This window comes from Argopecten irradians, chromosome 3 (assembly GCF_041381155.1).
Source record: "Argopecten irradians isolate NY chromosome 3, Ai_NY, whole genome shotgun sequence".
Taxonomy (NCBI): Eukaryota; Metazoa; Mollusca; class Bivalvia; order Pectinida; family Pectinidae; genus Argopecten; species Argopecten irradians.
Window position 1 is genome coordinate 62,987,849 of NC_091136.1, and position 19,219 is coordinate 63,007,067.

Here is a 19,219-nt window from a genome sequence, read left to right on the forward strand (position 1 = left end):
TAACCGTTATCAAAGGTTTGTAGGGTATGTTTAGATAACTGTTATCAAAGTAATTTTTGGTTGGTATGTTAGATATGTTATCAAAGGTTTTGTAGGTATGTTAGATCAATCAAAGGTTTGTAGGTATGTTAGAGTGTTATCAAAGGTTTGGAACTGTTATCAAAGGGTGTTGTATGTTAGTATGTTATCAAAGTTTGTAGGTACAGTTATCAAAGGTTTGTAGGTATGTTAGATAACTGTTATCAAAGGTTTGTAGGTATGTTAGATCAAAAGGTATGTTATCATCAAAGGTTTGTAGGTATGTTAGATAATAGGTTATCAGTTACTCAAAAATGTTGGATATTGTAGGTATGTTAGATAAAGGTTAGGTCAGTAAAGATAACTGTTTCACAAAGGGTTTGTAGGTATGATAGATAACTGTTATCAAAGGTTTGTAGTTTGTAGGTATCAAAGGTTAGGATGTTTAGATAACTGTTAACAATGGTTTGTAGGTATGTTAGATAACTGTTTACTGTTATCAAAGGTTTGTAGGTATGTTAGATAACTGTTATCAAAGGTTTGTAGGTATGTTAGATAACTGTTATCAAAGGTTTGTAGGTATGTTAGATAACTGTTATCAAAGGTTTGTAGGTATGTTAGATACCGTGTTATCAAAGTGTCTGTTATCATACAAAGGTTTTGTAGGTATGTTATCAAAGGTATGGTAGGTAAGTTATCAAAGGTTGTTAGCTATATATCAAATTATGTTAGATAACTGTTATCAAAGGTTTGTAGGTATGTTAGATAACTAGTACCTTTAGTCAAAGATTGTTTGTAGGGTTATGTTAGATCAAAGGTTTGTAGGAATGTTTAGATAACTGTTTATCAGAAAGTTCTGTAGTGATTATCGTATAATCAAAGGTTTGTAGGTAAGATTTAATTACTGTAAGGTGATGTAAGATATCAAAGATAACTGTAGTGGTATGTTGGTATATGTAACCGGTATGATAACTGTTATCAAAGGTTTGTAGGTATGTTAGATAACTCATGTTATCAAAGGTTTGTAGGATATGTTAGATAACTGTATATCAAAGGTTTGTAGGTATGTTAGATAATGTTATCAAAGGTTTGTAGGTATGTTAAGATAACTGTTATCAAAGTGTATGTATGTATAGATAACTGTTATCAAGTTTTGGTATTGTACGGTTATGTTAGGATACCATACCTTAAGGTCTTTGGTAAGTATGTTATTTCACTGGTAGTGTATCTAGATGTAGGTACCTAATGAAATGATAAGGACAAAGGTTTTTAAGGTAATGTTAGAATACTGACATCTTTATAGTAGTATGATAACTTCAGTGCAGTAATACTGTTACAGAGACAAGGTTTTGTAAGTACTGTTAGACCTGTATGTTATAAAGTTACTGTAGGTATGAGATACATGTCAAAGGAACTAAAACATATACTTATATCAAAGGTTTGTAGACAGATACATGTCAAGATAACCTAGTTAATGAGACAGAGTGTTACAGGTGAAGCTTCCTTAATAACTGAAATGGATATATACTAGATGTGATATTAAAGTTGTTGTTGGAGACCAAAAGTTAAAGGTATGGAGAATAACTGTTATCAAACTAATTAGTTTGGTAGTGTAAGGTGTAGGTAGGATGTTATCAAATGTTCAAAGTAACTGTTAGAAAAGTTTAGTATAGTCAAAAACTGTTTCGAAAGGGTGTAGGACGTTAGAAACTGTTACCAAGAGATTGTACAGTATGTTAGTATAAGGTTATCAACACAGGAACACATATAAATGGATAAGTAGCTTTATCAAAGGTTTTGGTAGGTAGATGTTTAACTAATAAGTATATGTTCATGTATGTGTTATCAAAGGATTGTAGAAATCTAAGATAACACATCAAAGGTTTGTACTGGTTAATAAAGTTTTATTTAATATGATCAAATTGAAATCCATAGTTTTGTAGAGTATGTATAGATAACTTATATCATAGGTTTACTTAGGTATGTTACTGTGATCAAACTTCCAATCACTTATTTGTGTTATGTATGGTTAGATATCTGTTATCAAAGGTTTTGTATGTATGGTTAGATATCTGTATATACAAATGTTTGTAGGTAATGTTAGATAAAAACAATGTTTGTTTACTCAATATTGTTTTGTAGTTGTAGTTACAAAACTGTATCCATGGTTTGTAGGTGAAGTTAGATAACAGTATATCATAGGTTCTGTAGGTATGGTTATAAAACTGTTTATGCCAAAGTTTGTATGGTAATGTAAGATATAACTGTTATCAAAGGTTTGTGTAGGTATGTTAGATAACTGTTAACCATAGGTTTGTAGGTATGTTAATATAACTAATATGCAAAGATTGTATGGTATGTTGATAACTGTTATCAAGGTTTGTATGGTAATGGTTAATATCGATAATGCTTATTCAAAGGTTTGTAGGATAAGTTAGATAACTGTTATCAATGTGTTGGTAAGGTATTAGATAACATGTTAAAAATACGGTAGGTATGTTTAGATACATTAAATGTCATGTTTATATTTCCTAATGAAAAGGTTACAGACAATTAAATTAATGTTAGGAATATCTTTCTTTATAGTACCCGGAACCATCTCAGTAATACATAGTTTACCTGAGACAGATCACAGTAAAAGTACATGGAAACCTGTATATATTTATACAGAGACCATGTGAATTTCCTAAAACATATATATCCATAAAAGATTACTGAGACAGATACATGTCAAATTTTCCTATAGATTACATTGTGAAGTACCTTTATATAACCTGGATAGATACTTGTAATTTTGTTGGAGACCCAGAAGTAAAGGCACTGAACTAGCTGTATGATTCGTGTAGGTCCAACGACCGTCAAATGTGGTTAGTTACACCAGGATGAAAAAAACTAGATTACCATGTCTTAAGTAACAAAATACTGATGCTAAGAAACTTTTTATATTCTGTAATTTTGACAGTTTACAGCATCACACAAATTTCTGTACTGTAGGTTAAAGTTTCTCTATGTTTAAAACTTTGTCAATCCAAACATACTTATATCTAACAAGCATTTAATGACAGACCTGTTTTGGATAACAGCTTGTACAAGATAAGTCTGATATGTCTTCAATCAATGACTTGGCCTGTTTAACTAATGTGAGGTATAAACGGCTGACATGTTTCAGGAGATGCGCCGTGAACTGGACGATTATGAGGAATTGTTTAACCGCTATCTTCAGGAAACTGGACCATCGTTTATGTGGGACAGAATCAAGCTTTTACCTGACGATGCTGTAAGTAAACTTATTATGTTGTAGATAATGGTTTCTCAGATTTACCTGATTATCAGTTTTGCTTGGTGACCTTCTTGGGCACTTTTACATGATGATTCTACTGGTACAATCTTAACTGATCATTCTCAGAAAAATTTCATATGTAGGTCCCTCTAGGGCCCTAGTTGTTCAATTGTTTCTTGGGACCAATCGGTCAACAAAATGGCTGCCTAGCAGCCGTCTTGGATTTTGGTACTTAAAGTTTGTTATCGCTATTTCTCAAAATGTGCTGAAGGGATCTCTCTCAAATTTCATATGTAGGCTTCCCTAGGGCCCTAGTTGTGCATATTGCATTTTGTAACTGATCGGTCAACAAGATGGCTGAACGGCCGCCATCTTGGATTTTATTATTGAAGTTTGTTACCACTATTTCTTAGAAAGTACTATAGTGATCTGTCTCAAATTTTATATGTAGTGTGTTTGAAAAAGTTATAAAAGCAGGGAAAGGATCCCTCTTATATGTAGTGTGTTTGAAAAATTTTGACATAGATCATTCTTTAATGGGTGCCAAGATCCCTCTGGGATCTCTTGTTACAGAATTGGGGGATTGTCTGAAATAATGCACTATTGATTGATGCTTCTGTTAGTACATTTTTAGGTGGGCTATTCAAAATGCCTTTCGTCCGTGGTTCGTTCTTTCATCTGTCCGTCCATTAACAATTCTTGTTACCGCTATCTCTAGGAAAGTGCCAAAGGGATCTTTTTCGAATTTCATGTGCAGGTTCCCCTATGGCCCTAGTTATGCATATTGCATTTTGGGACCGATCAGTCAACAAGATGGACGCCAGGCAGCCATCTTGGATTTTGACAATTGAAGTTTGTTACCGCTGATCTGTCTCAAATTATATGCAGGTTCCCCTAGGGCCCTAATTGTGCATATTGCATTTTGGGACCAATCGGTGAACAAGATAACTGCCTGGCAGCCATCTTGGATTTTGATGGTTAAAGTTTGTTACGGCTATTTCTCAAAAAGTACCGAAGGGATCTTTTTCAAATATCATATGTAGGTTGCCCTAGGGCCTAAGTTGTGCATATTGCATTTTTGGACCGATCAGTCAACAAGATGGCCACCACATATCCATCTTGGATTTTGACAATTGAAGTTTGTTACTGTTATTTCTCAGAAAGTACTGAAGGGATCTGTCAAAAATTTCATGTGCAGGTTCCCCTGCATTCCTTGTTGTGCATATTGCATTTTGGGATCAATCGGTCAACAAGATGGCCGACAGGACGCCATCTTGGATTTTGACATTTGAAGTTTGTTACCGCTATTTTTCATAAAAAAGTGAAGGAATATGTCTCAAATTTCATGTGCAGGTTCCCCTAGGGGTCTTGTTTTGCAAGTTGCATTTTCAGACTGATTGGTGAACAAGATGGCCAACAGGCAGCGCCATCTTGGATTTTGATAATTGAAATTTGTTACCACTATTTCTCAGAAAGTACTGAAGCAATCTGTTTCAAATTGTATATATATGTAGGTTTCCCTTTGTGCTTATTGCATGTTTGGACCAATCTTTGAACAAGATGGCTGACAGGCCGCCATCTTGGATTTTGATAGTTGAAGTTTGTTACTGTTATTTCTCAGAAAGCACTGAAGGGATCTGTCTCAAATTGTATATTTAGGTTCCTCTAGGTCCCTAGTTGTGCATATTACAATTTGGGACCGATCAGGGTACAATATGGCCGACATACGCCATCTTGGATTTTGACAATTGAGGTTTTGTTACTGCTATTTCTCAGAAAGTACTGAAAGGATCTGTCTCAAATTTCATGTGCAGGTTCCCCTAGGTCACTAGTTGTGCATATTGCATTTTCCGACGGATCGATGAAAAATATGGCAGATAGTCTGCCATCTTCGATTTTGATAATTGAAGTTTGTTACTGCTATTTCTCAGAAAGTATTGAAGGGATCTATCTCAAATTTCATATTTAGATTCCCCTAAGACCTTTGTTGTGCATATTGCATTTTAGGGCCAATCGATGAACAAGATGGCCAACAGGTAGCCATCTTCGATTTTGATAATTGAAGTTTGTTACTGCGATATATCTCAGTACGTAATGAAAGGATCTTTTTCAAATTTTATATATAGTTTGTAGTAAAGTTTGAAAAGCAGAGAAAAGATCCATCTTTCCATTGTCAGATGTTGATCATTCTTTGGTGGGTGCCAAGATCCCTCTGGGATCTCTTGTACTGATAGTGATGTTCCATTGTGTTGTTGTAGGTGAAGACGTATGGAGAGTTACAGATACCTGACCCAGATAAGATCAAGGACCTACTTAACAAGCTGGTCGTAGTGAAACTGAATGGAGGTCTGGGTACCAGTATGGGCTGTACTGGGCCTAAAAGTGCCATAAGTGTCCGAAATGAACTCACCTTCTTAGATCTCACTGTCCAGCAGATTGAGGTATGAGTCACATACATCCACTTGATTGACTGACCACAGGTTCATGGTTCTTCTACATCTTATCTTTGGTTTGTGAATAGACAAGCAATTGCAGAATGAAGTAATTTTGATTTGTATGTATTATGGGTAGTGTCATTATGATACATTAAGTATCTAAATGAGTGGCTATGTAATATGAAAATCAATTAAAGCAGTCCAAAAATTTAATGCCACAATTAAGCCTTTAGCTGAGTGGCATCATTTTATTTAAGGAATTTGATAATTTTCATTATATAGAGTTATGATTGTAAGACTCTTTTTATCACGTAACTTTTATAATAGAAATATAAGTGAAAAATTTAATTTTATCTCTATATAAAAAAGTAGAAATCTGGCTCTGATGTGACGTTTCCATCTTTTCTGACAATCATGTGACTACCTGTGACGTCATAATAGTGTTATTATATGTGTGTCTTACGATATTTATGACATAGCCGTATGACATGGTTGGACGGTCAGTTATGTGATAAATATATAAGAGATAGTGTAATTTCTTGTTATCTGATACCTGTCAGGCTCTCAAGTAACTTCTGGTGGCATTCTATCCTAGATTGTCCTTCAGAGAAGATCGTATTGATCATGGTGTATGAGGAGACTATGTAATCATTTATTGATAGTGGTGTAGGTATTACCTGGCTTGGATAGCTCCATTGTGTATTGATGTACTCTTCATTTTCTACAGTATCTAAACAAGACTTATGGCACAGATGTTCCCTTGGTACTTATGAACTCATTCAACACTGATGAAGACACACAGAAAATCCTGAAGAAATATGGCCAAGTCCGCGTCAATATATACACCTTTCACCAAAGCAGGTAAATTAGTGGATAAATATGACAAGGAGATATGTGTGTAGATTTACTGAGTTACACTGGACAGTGACTATAGTATAAAGCTTGCATGCCTCCAGTGACACTTGTACAACAGAGGTATAACTCACTAAACAGTTAGTGACATCACCAATACCTGCCGCGTAACCATGGTATACTCAAATTCACTAAACAGTTTGTGACATTACCAATACCTGCAGCATAACCATGGTATACTCAAACTCACTAATACCTGCAGCGTATGTGACATTACCGATACCTGCAGCGTAACCATGGTATACTCAAACTCACTAATACCTGCAGCGTAACCATGGTATACTCAAACTCACTAAACAGTTAGTGACATTACCAATACCTGCAGCGTAACCATGGTATACTCAAACTCACTAAACAGTTAGTGACATTACCAATACCTGCATCATAACCATGGTATACTCAAACTCACTAAACAGTAAGTGATATCACCAATACCTGCAGCGTAACCATGGTATAACTCAAACTCACTAAACAGTTAGTGACATCACCAATACCTGTAGCGTAACTATGGTATACTCAAATTCACTAAACAGTTAGTGACATCACCAATACCTGTAGCGTAACCATGGTATACTCAAACTCACTAAACAGTTAGTGATATCACCAATACCTGTAGCGTAACCATGGTATACTCAAACTCACTAAACAGTTAGTGATATCACCAATACCTGCAGCGTAACCATGGTATACTCAAATTCACTAAACAGTTAGTGACATCACCAATACCTGCAGCGTAACCATGGTATAACTCACTAAACAGTTAGTGACATCACCAATACCTGTAGCGTAACCATGGTATACTCAAACTCACTAAACAGTTTGTGATATCACCAATACCTGTAGCGTAACCATGGTATACTCAAATTCACTAAACAGTTAGTGACATTACCAATACCTGCAGCGTAACCATGGTATACTCAAATTCACTAAACAGTTAGTGACATCACCAATACCTGTAGCGTAACTATGGTATACTCAAATTTACTAAACAGTTTGTGACATTACCAATACCTGCAGCGTAACCATGGTATACTCAAACTCACTAATACCTGCAGCGTAACCATGGTATACTCAAACTCACTAAACAGTTAGTGACATTACCAATACCTGCAGCGTAACCATGGTATACTCAAACTCACTAAACAGTAAGTGATATCACCAATACCTGCAGCGTAACCATGGTATAACTCAAACTCACTAAACAGTAAGTGATATCACCAATACCTGTAGCGTAACCATGGTATACTCAAACTCACTAAACAGTTAGTGATATCACCAATACCTGCAGCGTAACCATGGTATAACTCAAACTCACTAAACAGTAAGTGATATCACCAATACCTGCAGCGTAACCATGGTATACTCAAATTCACTAAACAGTTAGTGACATCACCAATACCTGCAGCGTAACCATGGTATAACTCAAACTCACTAAACAGTTAGTGACATCACCAATACCTGTAGCGTAACCATGGTATACTCAAATTCACTAAACAGTTAGTGACATCACCAATACCTGTAGCGTAACCATGGTATACTCAAACTCACTAAACAGTTAGTGATATCACCAATACCTGTAGCGTAACCATGGTATACTCAAACTCACTAAACAGTTAGTGATATCACCAATACCTGCAGCGTAACCATGGTATACTCAAATTCACTAAACAGTTAGTGACATCACCAATACCTGTAGCTTAACCATGGTATACTCAAACTCACTAAACAGTTAGTGATTTCACCAATACCTGTAGCGTAACCATGGTATACTCAAATTCACTAAACAGTTAGTGACATTACCAATACCTGCATCATAACCATGGTATACTCAAATTCACTAAACAGTTAGTGACATCACCAATACCTGTAGCGTAACCATGGTATAACTCAAATTCTTAAACAGTTAGTGACATCACCAATACCTGCAGCATAACCATGGTGTACTCAAACTCACTAAACAGTTTGTGACCTCACCAATACCTGCAGCATAACCATGGTATACTCAAACTCACTAAACAGTTAGTGATATCACCAATACCTGTAGCGTAACCATGGTATACTCAAATTCACTAAACAGTTAGTGACATTACCAATACCTGCAGCATAACCATGGTATACTCAAATTCACTAAACAGTAAGTGACATCACCAATACCTGTAGCGTAACCATGGTATAACTCAAATTCTTAAACAGTTAGTGACATCACCAATACCTGCAGCATAACCATGGTGTACTCAAACTCACTAAACAGTTTGTGACCTCACCAATACCTGTAGCGTAACCATGGTATACTCAAATTCACTAAACAGTTAGTGACATTACCAATACCTGCAGCATAACCATGGTATACTCAAATTCACTAAACAGTTAGTGACATTACCAATACCTGCAGCATAACCATGGTATACTCAAATTCACTAAACAATTAGTGACATCACCAATACCTGCAGCTTAACCATGGTATACTCAAACTCACTAAACAGTTAGTGACATCACCAATACCTGCAGCATAATCATGGTATCCTCAAACTCACTAAACAGTTTGTGACCTCACCAATACCTGTAGCGTAACCATGGTATACTCAAATTCACTAAACAGTTAGTGACATTACCAATACCTGCAGCATAACCATGGTATACTCAAATTCACTAAACAGTTAGTGACATTACCAATACCTGCAGCATAACCATGGTATACTCAAATTCACTAAACAATTAGTGACATCACCAATACCTGTAGCGTAACCATGGTATACTCAAACTCACTAAACAGTTAGTGACATCACCAATACCTGCAGCATAATCATGGTATCCTCAAACTCACTAAACAGTTTGTGACCTCACCAATACCTGCAGCGTAACCAGGTTACATGCCCTTTCAAGATTATATTTTGGAAAGACAGTTAGACTTACGTTACATTTGGTGTAGGTATAGTCGTAGATCAATAGTACTTGATCCTGAGTTAATGCCTCCAAGAATTGATGGATGAGAAAGATCAGACGAATACACCTTTCCATTTCCTACAATTTGACACCAGTCAGTCGTGACCTCTTATCCTTCTTCCTAGTCTGCGGAAAACTAGTATCATGTTATAACAGTATGTCTGTATGAATAGATGACCACAAGAATATCATGCTGAGTATTTTTGCTTTAATCCTAAAATGTTGACAACACTTTATGGTGTTGACACATTACATGTTTTATATCAGTAAATCTGGCAGTTGTAATGTGGAAACATGGTTTCAGATCTTTAGTCATTATACATGTGAATTATGGGTGTTTTTGCAGATATCCAAGAATAAATCGAGAATCTCTGTCACCGATCCCAACCAACTGTAGCTATGACGATCATGAAGGGTAATTATCACCATTCAGTAGATTATTATTTGTATTTTGTAACTACTAATTTACCACTCAATCAGCTTTGTATGGAGCTTTTTCAGGGTGATAACATCTTACCATTTTGGAAAAAAGAACTGTTTAAAAGACCTATTTGGTCATACTAAGAATTACAGTCTTTCTGAAGATTCATATAACTCATATTTTCTTAGTAATTGTGGTGCAAGGGACATTACTCTTTATTTTGTGTACAGATGGTACCCACCTGGTCATGGAGATGTATACAAAAGTTTTTATAACTCGGGAATTTTGGAGGAATTTATCAAGGCAGGGAAGAAGTATGTGTTTATTTCTAACATTGATAATCTGGGAGCTACAGTTGACCTTAGTATCCTGAACTTCCTGCTGAACCCATCTAATGGTCCCGCTCCAGAATTTGTCATGGAAGTCACCGACAAGACACGAGCTGATGTTAAGGTATCAACACATACCATTCTACACAATTAATACGAAACATTAATTAATCAAGGACATGTCAGTTAATTGTGGTATTATCAGTTAATTGTTACAGTAAACTGAATCAAGGACATGTCAGTTAATTGTGGTATTATCAGTTAATTGTTACAGTAAACTGAATCAAGGACATGTCAGTTAAATGTGGTATTATCAGTTAATTGTTACAGTAAACTGAATCAAGGACATGTCAGTTAAGTGTGGTATTATCAGTTAATTGTTACAGTAAACTGAATCAAGGACATGTCAGTTAAATGTGGTATTATCAGTTAATTGTTACAGTAAACTGAATCAAGGACATGTCAGTTAAATGTGGTATTATCAGTTAATTGTTACAGTAAACTGTATCAAGGACATGTCAGTTAAGTGTGGTATTATCAGTTAATTGTTACAGTAAACTGAATCAAGGACATGTCAGTTAAATGTGGTATTATCAGTTAATTGTTACAGTAAACTGAATCAAGGACATGTCAGTTAAATGTGGTATTATCAGTTAATTGTTACAGTAAACTGAATCAAGGACATGTCAGTTAAATGTGGTATTATCAGTTAATTGTTACAGTAAACTGAATCAGGGACATGTCAGTTAAATGTGGTATTATCAGTTAATTGTTACAGTAAACTGAATCAAGGACATGTCAGTTAAATGTGGTATTATCAGTTAATTGTTACAGTAAATTGTATCAAGGACATGTCAGTTAAATGTGGTATTATCATTTAATTGTTACAGTAAACTGTATCAAGGACATGTCAGTTAAGTGTGGTATTATCAGTTAATGTTACAGTTTGTTACATTGGTCAAATTGAAAATCAAGGACATGTCAGTTAAATGTGGTATTATCAGTTAATTGTTACAGTAAACTGTATCAAGGACATGTCAGTTAATGTGGTATTATCAGTTAATTGTTACAGTAAACTGAATCAAGGACATGTCAGTTAAATGTGGTATTATCAGTTAATTGTTACAGTAAACTGAATCAAGGACATGTCAGTTAAATGTGGTATTATCAGTTAATTGTTACAGTAAACTGTATCAAGGACATGTCAGTTAATTGTGGTATTATCAGTTAATTGTTACAGTAAACTGAATCAAGGACATGTCAGTTAATTGTGGTATTATCAGTTAATTGTTACAGTAAACTGAATCAAGGACATGTCAGTTAAATGTGGTATTATCAGTTAATTGTTACAGTAAACTGTATCAAGGACATGTCAGTTAAATGTGGTATTATCAGTTAATTGTTACAGTAAACTGAATCAAGGACATGTCAGTTAAATGTGGTATTATCAGTTAATTGTTACAGTAAACTGAATCAAGGACATGTCAGTTAAATGTGGTATTATCAGTTAATTGTTACAGTAAACTGTATCAAGGACATGTCAGTTAAATGTGGTATTATCAGTTAATTGTTACAGTAAACTGAATCAAGGACATGTCAGTTAAATGTGGTATTATCAGTTTAATTGTTACAGTAAACTGAATCAAGGACATGTCAGTTAAATGTGGTATTATCAGTTAATTGTTACAGTAAACTGTATCAAGGACATGTCAGTTAAATGTGGTATTATCAGTTAATTGTTACAGTAAACTGTAATCAAGGACATGTCAGTTAAATGTGGTATTATCAGTTAATTGTTACAGTAAACTGAATCAAGGACATGTCAGTTAAATGTGGTATTATCAGTTAATTGTTACAGTAAACTGTATCAAGGACATGTCAGTTAAATGTGGTATTATCAGTTAATTGTTACAGTAAACTGAATCAAGGACATGTCAGTTAAATGTGGTATTATCAGTTAATTGTTACAGTAAACTGTATCAAGGACATGTCAGTTAAATGTGGTATTATCAGTTAATTGTTACAGTAAACTGAATCAAGGACATGTCAGTTAAATGTGGTATTATCAGTTAATTGTTACAGTAAACTGAATCAAGGACATGTCAGTTAAATGTGGTATTATCAGTTAATTGTTACAGTAAACTGTATCAAGGACATGTCAGTTAAATGTGGTATTATCAGTTAATTGTTACAGTAAACTGAATCAAGGACATGTCAGTTAAATGTGGTATTATCAGTTAATTGTTACAGTAAACTGAATCAAGGGACATGTCAGTTAAATGTGGTATTATCAGTTAATTGTTACAGTAAACTGAATCAAGGACATGTCAGTTAAATGTGGTATTATCAGTTAATTGTTACAGTAAACTGAATCAAGGACATGTCAGTTAAATGTGGTATTATCAGTTAATTGTTACAGTAAACTGTATCAAGGACATGTCAGTTAATGTGGTATTATCAGTTAATTGTTACAGTAAACTGAATCAAGGACATGTCAGTTAGAATGTGGTATTATCAGTTAATTGTTACAGTGATACAGTAAACTGTATTATCAAGGACAGTAATGTCAGTCAGTTAAATGTGGTATTATCAGTTAATTGTTACAGTAAACTGAATCAAGGACATGTCAGTTAAATGTGGTATTATCAGTTAATTGTTACAGTAAACTGAATCAAGGACATGTCAGTTAAATGTGGTATTATCAGTTAATTGTTACAGTAAACTGAATCAAGGACATGTCAGTTAAATGTGGTATTATCAGTTAATTGTTACAGTAAACTGAATCAAGGACATGTCATGTCAGTTTAAACTGATCAGGTGTCAGTAAATTATTTCAGTTAATTGTTACAGTAAACTGTATCAAGGACATGTCAGTTATGTGGTATTATCAGTTAATTGTTACAGTAAACTGAATCAAGACATGTCAGTTAAATGTGTATTATCAGTTAATTGTTACAGTAAACTGAATCAAGGACATGTCAGTTAAATGTGGTATTATCAGTTAATTGTTACAGTAAACTGAATCAAGGACATGTCAGTTAAGTGTGGTATTATCAGTTAATTGTTACAGTAAACTGAATCAAGGACATGTCAGTTAAGTGTGGTATTATCAGTTAATTGTTACAGTAAACTGAATCAAGGACATGTCAGTTAATTGTGTGGTATTATCAGTTAATTGTTACAGTAAACTGTAATCAAGGACATGTCAGTTAAATGTGGTATTATCAGTTAATTGTTACAGTAAACTGTATCAAGGACATGTCAGTTAATTGTGGTATTATCAGTTAATTGTTACAGTAAACTGTATCAAGGACATGTCAGTTAAGTGTGGTATTATCAGTTAATTGTTACAGTAAACTGTATCAAGGACATGTCAGTTAAGTGTGGTATTATCAGTTAATTGTTACAGTAAACTGAATCAAGGACATGTCAGTTAAGTGTGGTATTATCAGTTAATTGTTACAGTAAACTGTATCAAGGACATGTCAGTTAAATGTGGTATTATCAGTTAATTGTTACAGTAAACTGTATCAAGGACATGTCAGTTAAATGTGGTATTATCAGTTAATTGTTACAGTAAACTGAATCAAGGACATGTCAGTTAAATGTGGTATTATCAGTTAATTGTTACAGTAAACTGAATCAAGGACATGTCAGTTAAATGTGGTATTATCAGTTAATTGTTACAGTAAACTGAATCAAGGACATGTCAGTTAAATGTGGTATTATCAGTTAATTGTTACAGTAAACTGAATCAAGGACATGTCAGTTAAATGTGGTATTATCAGTTAATTGTTACAGTAAACTGAATCAAGGACATGTCAGTTAATTGTGGTATTATCAGTCAATTGTTACAGTAAACTGAATCAAGGACATGTCAGTTAAATGTGGTATTATCAGTTAATTGTTACAGTAAACTGATATCAAGGACATGTCAGTTAAATGTGGTATTATCAGTTAATTGTTACAGTAAACTGAATCAAGGACATGTCAGTTAAATGTGGTATTATCAGTTAATTGTTACAGTAAACTGAATCAAGGACATGTCAGTTAAATGTGGTATTATCAGTTAATTGTTACAGTAAACTGAATCAAGGACATGTCAGTTAAATGTGGTATTATCAGTTAATTGTTACAGTAAACTGTATCAAGGACATGTCAGTTAAATGTGGTATTATCAGTTAATTGTTACAGTAAACTGAATCAAGGACATGTCAGTTAAGTGTGGTATTATCAGTTAATTGTTACAGTAAACTGAATCAAGGACATGTCAGTTAAATGTGGTATTATCAGTTAATTGTTACAGTAAACTGAATCAAGGACATGTCAGTTAAATGTGGTATTATCAGTTAATTGTTACAGTAAACTGAATCAAGGACATGTCAGTTAAATGTGGTATTATCAGTTAATTGTTACAGTAAACTGAATCAAGGACATGTCAGTTAATTGTGATATTATCAGTTAATTGTTACAGTAAACTGAATCGGGACATGTCAGTTAATGTGGTATTATCAGTTAATTGTTACAGTAAACTGATTACATGTCAGTTAAATGTGGTATTACAGTTAATTGTTACAGTAAACTGAATCAAGGACATGTCAGTTAAATGTGGTATTATCAGTTAATTGTTACAGTAAACTGAATCAAGGACATGTCAGTTAAATGTGGTATTATCAGTTAATTGTTACAGTAAACTGAATCAGGGACATGTCAGTTAAATGTGGTATTATCAGTTAATTGTTACAGTAAACTGAATCAAGGACATGTCAGTTAAGTGTGGTATTATCAGTTAATTGTTACAGTAAACTGAATCAAGGACATGTCAGTTAAGTGTGTGGTATTATCAGTTAATTGTTACAGTAAACTGAATCAAGGACATGTCAGTTAAGTGTGGTATTATCAGTTAATTGTTACAGTAAACTGAATCAGGGACATGTCAGTTAAGTGTGGTATTATCAGTTAATTGTTACAGTAAACTGAATCGGGGACATGTCAGTTAAGTGTGGGTATTATCAGTTAATTGTTACAGTAAACTGAATCAGGGACATGTCAGTTAATTGTGGTATTATCAGTTAATTGTTACAGTAAACTGAATCAAGGACATGTCAGTTAAATGTGGTATTATCAGTTAATTGTTACAGTAAACTGAATCAAGGACATGTCAGTTAATTGTGGTATTATCAGTTAATTGTTACAGTAAACTGTATCAAGGACATGTCAGTTAAGTGTGGTATTATCAGTTAATTGTTACAGTAAACTGTATCAAGGACATGTCAGTTAAATGTGGTATTATCAGTTAATTGTTACAGTAAACTGAATCAAGGACATGTCAGTTAATTGTGGTATTATCAGTTAATTGTTACAGTAAACTGTATCAGGGACATGTCAGTTAATGTGGTATTATCAGTTAATTGTTACAGTAAACTGAATCAGGGACAGTCATTAATGTGGTACAGTAAACTGAATCAGGGACATGTCAGTTAAGTGTGGTATTATCAGTTAATTGTTACAGTAAACTGTATCAAGGACATGTCAGTTAAATGTGGTATTATCAGTTAATTGTTACAGTAAACTGAATCAAGGACATGTCAGTTAAGTGTGGTATTATCAGTTAATTGTTACAGTAAACTGTATCAAGGACATGTCAGTTAAGTGTGGTATTATCAGTTAATTGTTACAGTAAACTGAATCAAGGACATGTCAGTTAAGTGTGGTATTATCAGTTAATTGTTACAGTAAACTGAATCAAGGACATGTCAGTTAAGTGTGGTATTATCAGTTAATTGTTACAGTAAACTGAATCGGGGACATGTCAGTTAAGTGTGGTATTACAGTTAATTGTTACATAAACTAATCAGTTAATTGTTACAGTAAACTGAATCAGGGACATGTCAGTTAAATGTGGTATTATCAGTTAATTGTTACAGTAAAAATCAAGGACATGTCAGTTAAGTGGGTATTATCAGTTAATTGTTACAGTAAACTGTATCAGGGGACATGTCAGTTAATGTGGTATTATCAGTTAATTGTTACAGTAAACTGAATCAAGGACATGTCAGTTAAATGTGGTATTATCAGTTAATTGTTACAGTAAACTGAATCAAGGACATGTCAGTTAAGTGTGGTATTATCAGTTAATTGTTACAGTAAACTGTATCAAGGGACATGTCAGTTAAGTGTGGTATTATCAGTTAATTGTTACAGTAAACTGAATCAAGGACATGTCAGTTAAATGTGGTATTATCAGTTAATTGTTACAGTAAACTGAATCAAGGGACATGTCAGTTAAATGTGGTATTATCAGTTAATTGTTACAGTAAAACTGAATCAGGGACATGTCAGTTAAATTGTGGTATTATACAGTTAATTGTTACAGTAAACTGAATCAAGGACATGTCAGTTAAATGTGGTATTATCAGTTAATTGTTACAGTAAACTGAATCGGGACATGTCAGTTAAATGTGGTATTATCAGTTAATTGTTACAGTAAACTGAATCAAGGACATGTCAGTTAAGTGTGGTATTATCAGTTAATTGTTACAGTAAACTGAATCAAGGGACATGTCAGTTAAGTGTGGTATTATCAGTTAATTGTTACAGTAAACTGTATCAAGGACATGTCAGTTAAGAGTGGTATTATCAGTTAATTGTTACAGTAAACTGAATCAAGGACATGTCAGTTAAATGTGGTTTATCAGTTAATTGTTACAGTAAACTGTATCAAGGACATGTCAGTTAAATGTGGTATTATCAGTTAATTGTTACAGTAAACTGAATCGGGGACATGTCAGTTAAGTGTGGTATTATCAGTTAATTGTTACAGTAAACTGTATCAAGGGACTTTAATTGTTCAGTAAATGTTCAGGACATGTCAGTTAATGTGGTATTATCAGTTAATTGTTACAGTAAACTGAATCAAGGACATGTCAGTTAATGTGGTATTATCAGTTAATTGTTACAGTAAACTGAATCAAGGACATGTCAGTTAAATGTGGTATTATCAGTTAATTGTTACAGTAAACTGTATCAAGGACATGTCAGTTAAAGTGTGGTATTATCAGTTAATTGTTACAGTAAACTGAATCAAGGACATGTCAGTTAAATGTGGTATTATCAGTTAATTGTTACAGTAAACTGAATCAAGGACATGTCAGTTAAGTGTGGTATTATCAGTTAATTGTTACAGTAAACTGAATCAAGGACATGTCAGTTAAGTGTGGTATTATCAGTTAATTGTTACAGTAAACTGAATCAAGGACATGTCAGTTAAGTGTGGTATTATCAGTTAATTGTTACAGTAAACTGAATCAAGGACATGTCAGTTAAGTGTGGTATTATCAGTTAATTGTTACAGTAAACTGAATCGGGGACATGTCAGTTAAGTGTGGTATTATCAGTTAATTGTTACAGTAAACTGAATCGGGGACTTTAATTGTTACAGTAAACTGTATCAGGGACATGTCAGTTAATTGTGGTATTATCAGTTTATTGTTACAGTAAACTGTATCAAGGACATGTCAGTTAAATGTGGTATTATCAGTTAATTGTTACAGTAAATTGAATCAAGGACATGTCAGTTAAGTGTGGTATTATCAGTTAATTGTTACAGTAAACTGTATCAAGGACATGTCAGTTAAATGTGGTATTATCAGTTAATTGTTACAGTAAACTGAATCAAGGACATGTCAGTTAAAAGTGTGGTATTATCAGTTAATTGTTACAGTAAACTGAATCAAGGACATGTCAGTTAAGTGTGGTATTATCAGTTAATTGTTACAGTAAACTGAATCAAGGACATGTCAGTTAAATGTGGTATTATCAGTTAATTGTTACAGTAAACTGAATCAAGGACATGTCAGTTAAGAGTGGTATTATCAGTTAATTGTTACAGTAAACTGAATCAAGGACATGTCAGTTAAATGTGGTATTATCAGTTAATTGTTACAGTAAACTGAATCAAGGACATGTCAGTTAAATGTGGTATTATCAGTTAATTGTTACAGTAAACTGTAATCAAGGGACATGTCAGTTTAAATGTGGTATTATCAGTTAATTGTTACAGTAAACTGTATCAAGGACATGTCAGTTAAATGTTGGTATTATCAGTTAATTGTTACAGTAAACTGAATCAAGGACATGTTAGTTAAGTGTGGTATTATCAGTTAATTGTTACAGTAAACTGAATCAAGGACATGTCAGTTAAATGTGGTATTATCAGTTAATTGTTACAGTAAACTGAATCAAGGACATGTCAGTTAAATGTGGTATTAATCAGTTAAATTGTTACAGTAAACTGAATCAAGGACATGTCAGTTTAAATGTGGTATTATCAGTTAATTGTTACAGTAAACTGAATCAAGGACATGTCAGTTAACGTGTGGTATTATCAGTTAATTGTTACAGTAAACTGAATCAAGGGACATGTCAGTTAAAATGTGGTATTATCAATTTAATTGTTACAGTAAACTGAATCAAGGACATGTCAGTTAAATGTGGTATTATCAGTTAAATTGTTACAGTAAACTGAATCAAGGACATGTCAGTTAAATGTGGTATTATCAGTTAATTGTTTACAGTAAACTGTATCAAGGACATGATCAGTTAAATGGGTATTATCAGTTGTTAATTGTTTACAGTAAACTGAATCAAGGACATGTCAGTTTAAAATGTGGTATTATCAGTTAATTGTTACAGTAAACTGTATCAAGGACATGTCAGTTAAATGTGGTATTATCAGTTAATTGTTACAGAAAACAGTGTATCAAGGACATGTCAGTTAAATTGTGGTATTATCAGTAAAATGTGCGTGTTACAGTAAACTGAATCAGGGACATGTTCAGTTAATTGTGGTATTATCAGTTAATTGTTACAGTAAACTGAA

At 33.6% G+C, this 19,219-nt stretch overlaps 1 protein-coding gene across 4 annotated transcripts in view; it reads left to right on the forward strand.

Moving 5' to 3' along the window:
- The window catches only part of LOC138319330 (UTP--glucose-1-phosphate uridylyltransferase-like), a 68,713-nt gene that overhangs the window by 29,399 nt on the left and 20,095 nt on the right, over nucleotides 1–19,219 (forward strand). For all 4 annotated transcript variants that reach the window (XM_069262408.1, XM_069262409.1, XM_069262405.1 and 1 more), the window contains exons 3-7: nucleotides 3,188–3,295; nucleotides 5,557–5,739; nucleotides 6,461–6,594; nucleotides 9,935–10,003; nucleotides 10,240–10,462. In XM_069262408.1, coding sequence (XP_069118509.1) covers nucleotides 3,188–3,295; nucleotides 5,557–5,739; nucleotides 6,461–6,594; nucleotides 9,935–10,003; nucleotides 10,240–10,462 — 717 coding nt within the window. The remainder of the gene's footprint in view (nucleotides 1–3,187; nucleotides 3,296–5,556; nucleotides 5,740–6,460; nucleotides 6,595–9,934; nucleotides 10,004–10,239; nucleotides 10,463–19,219) is intronic.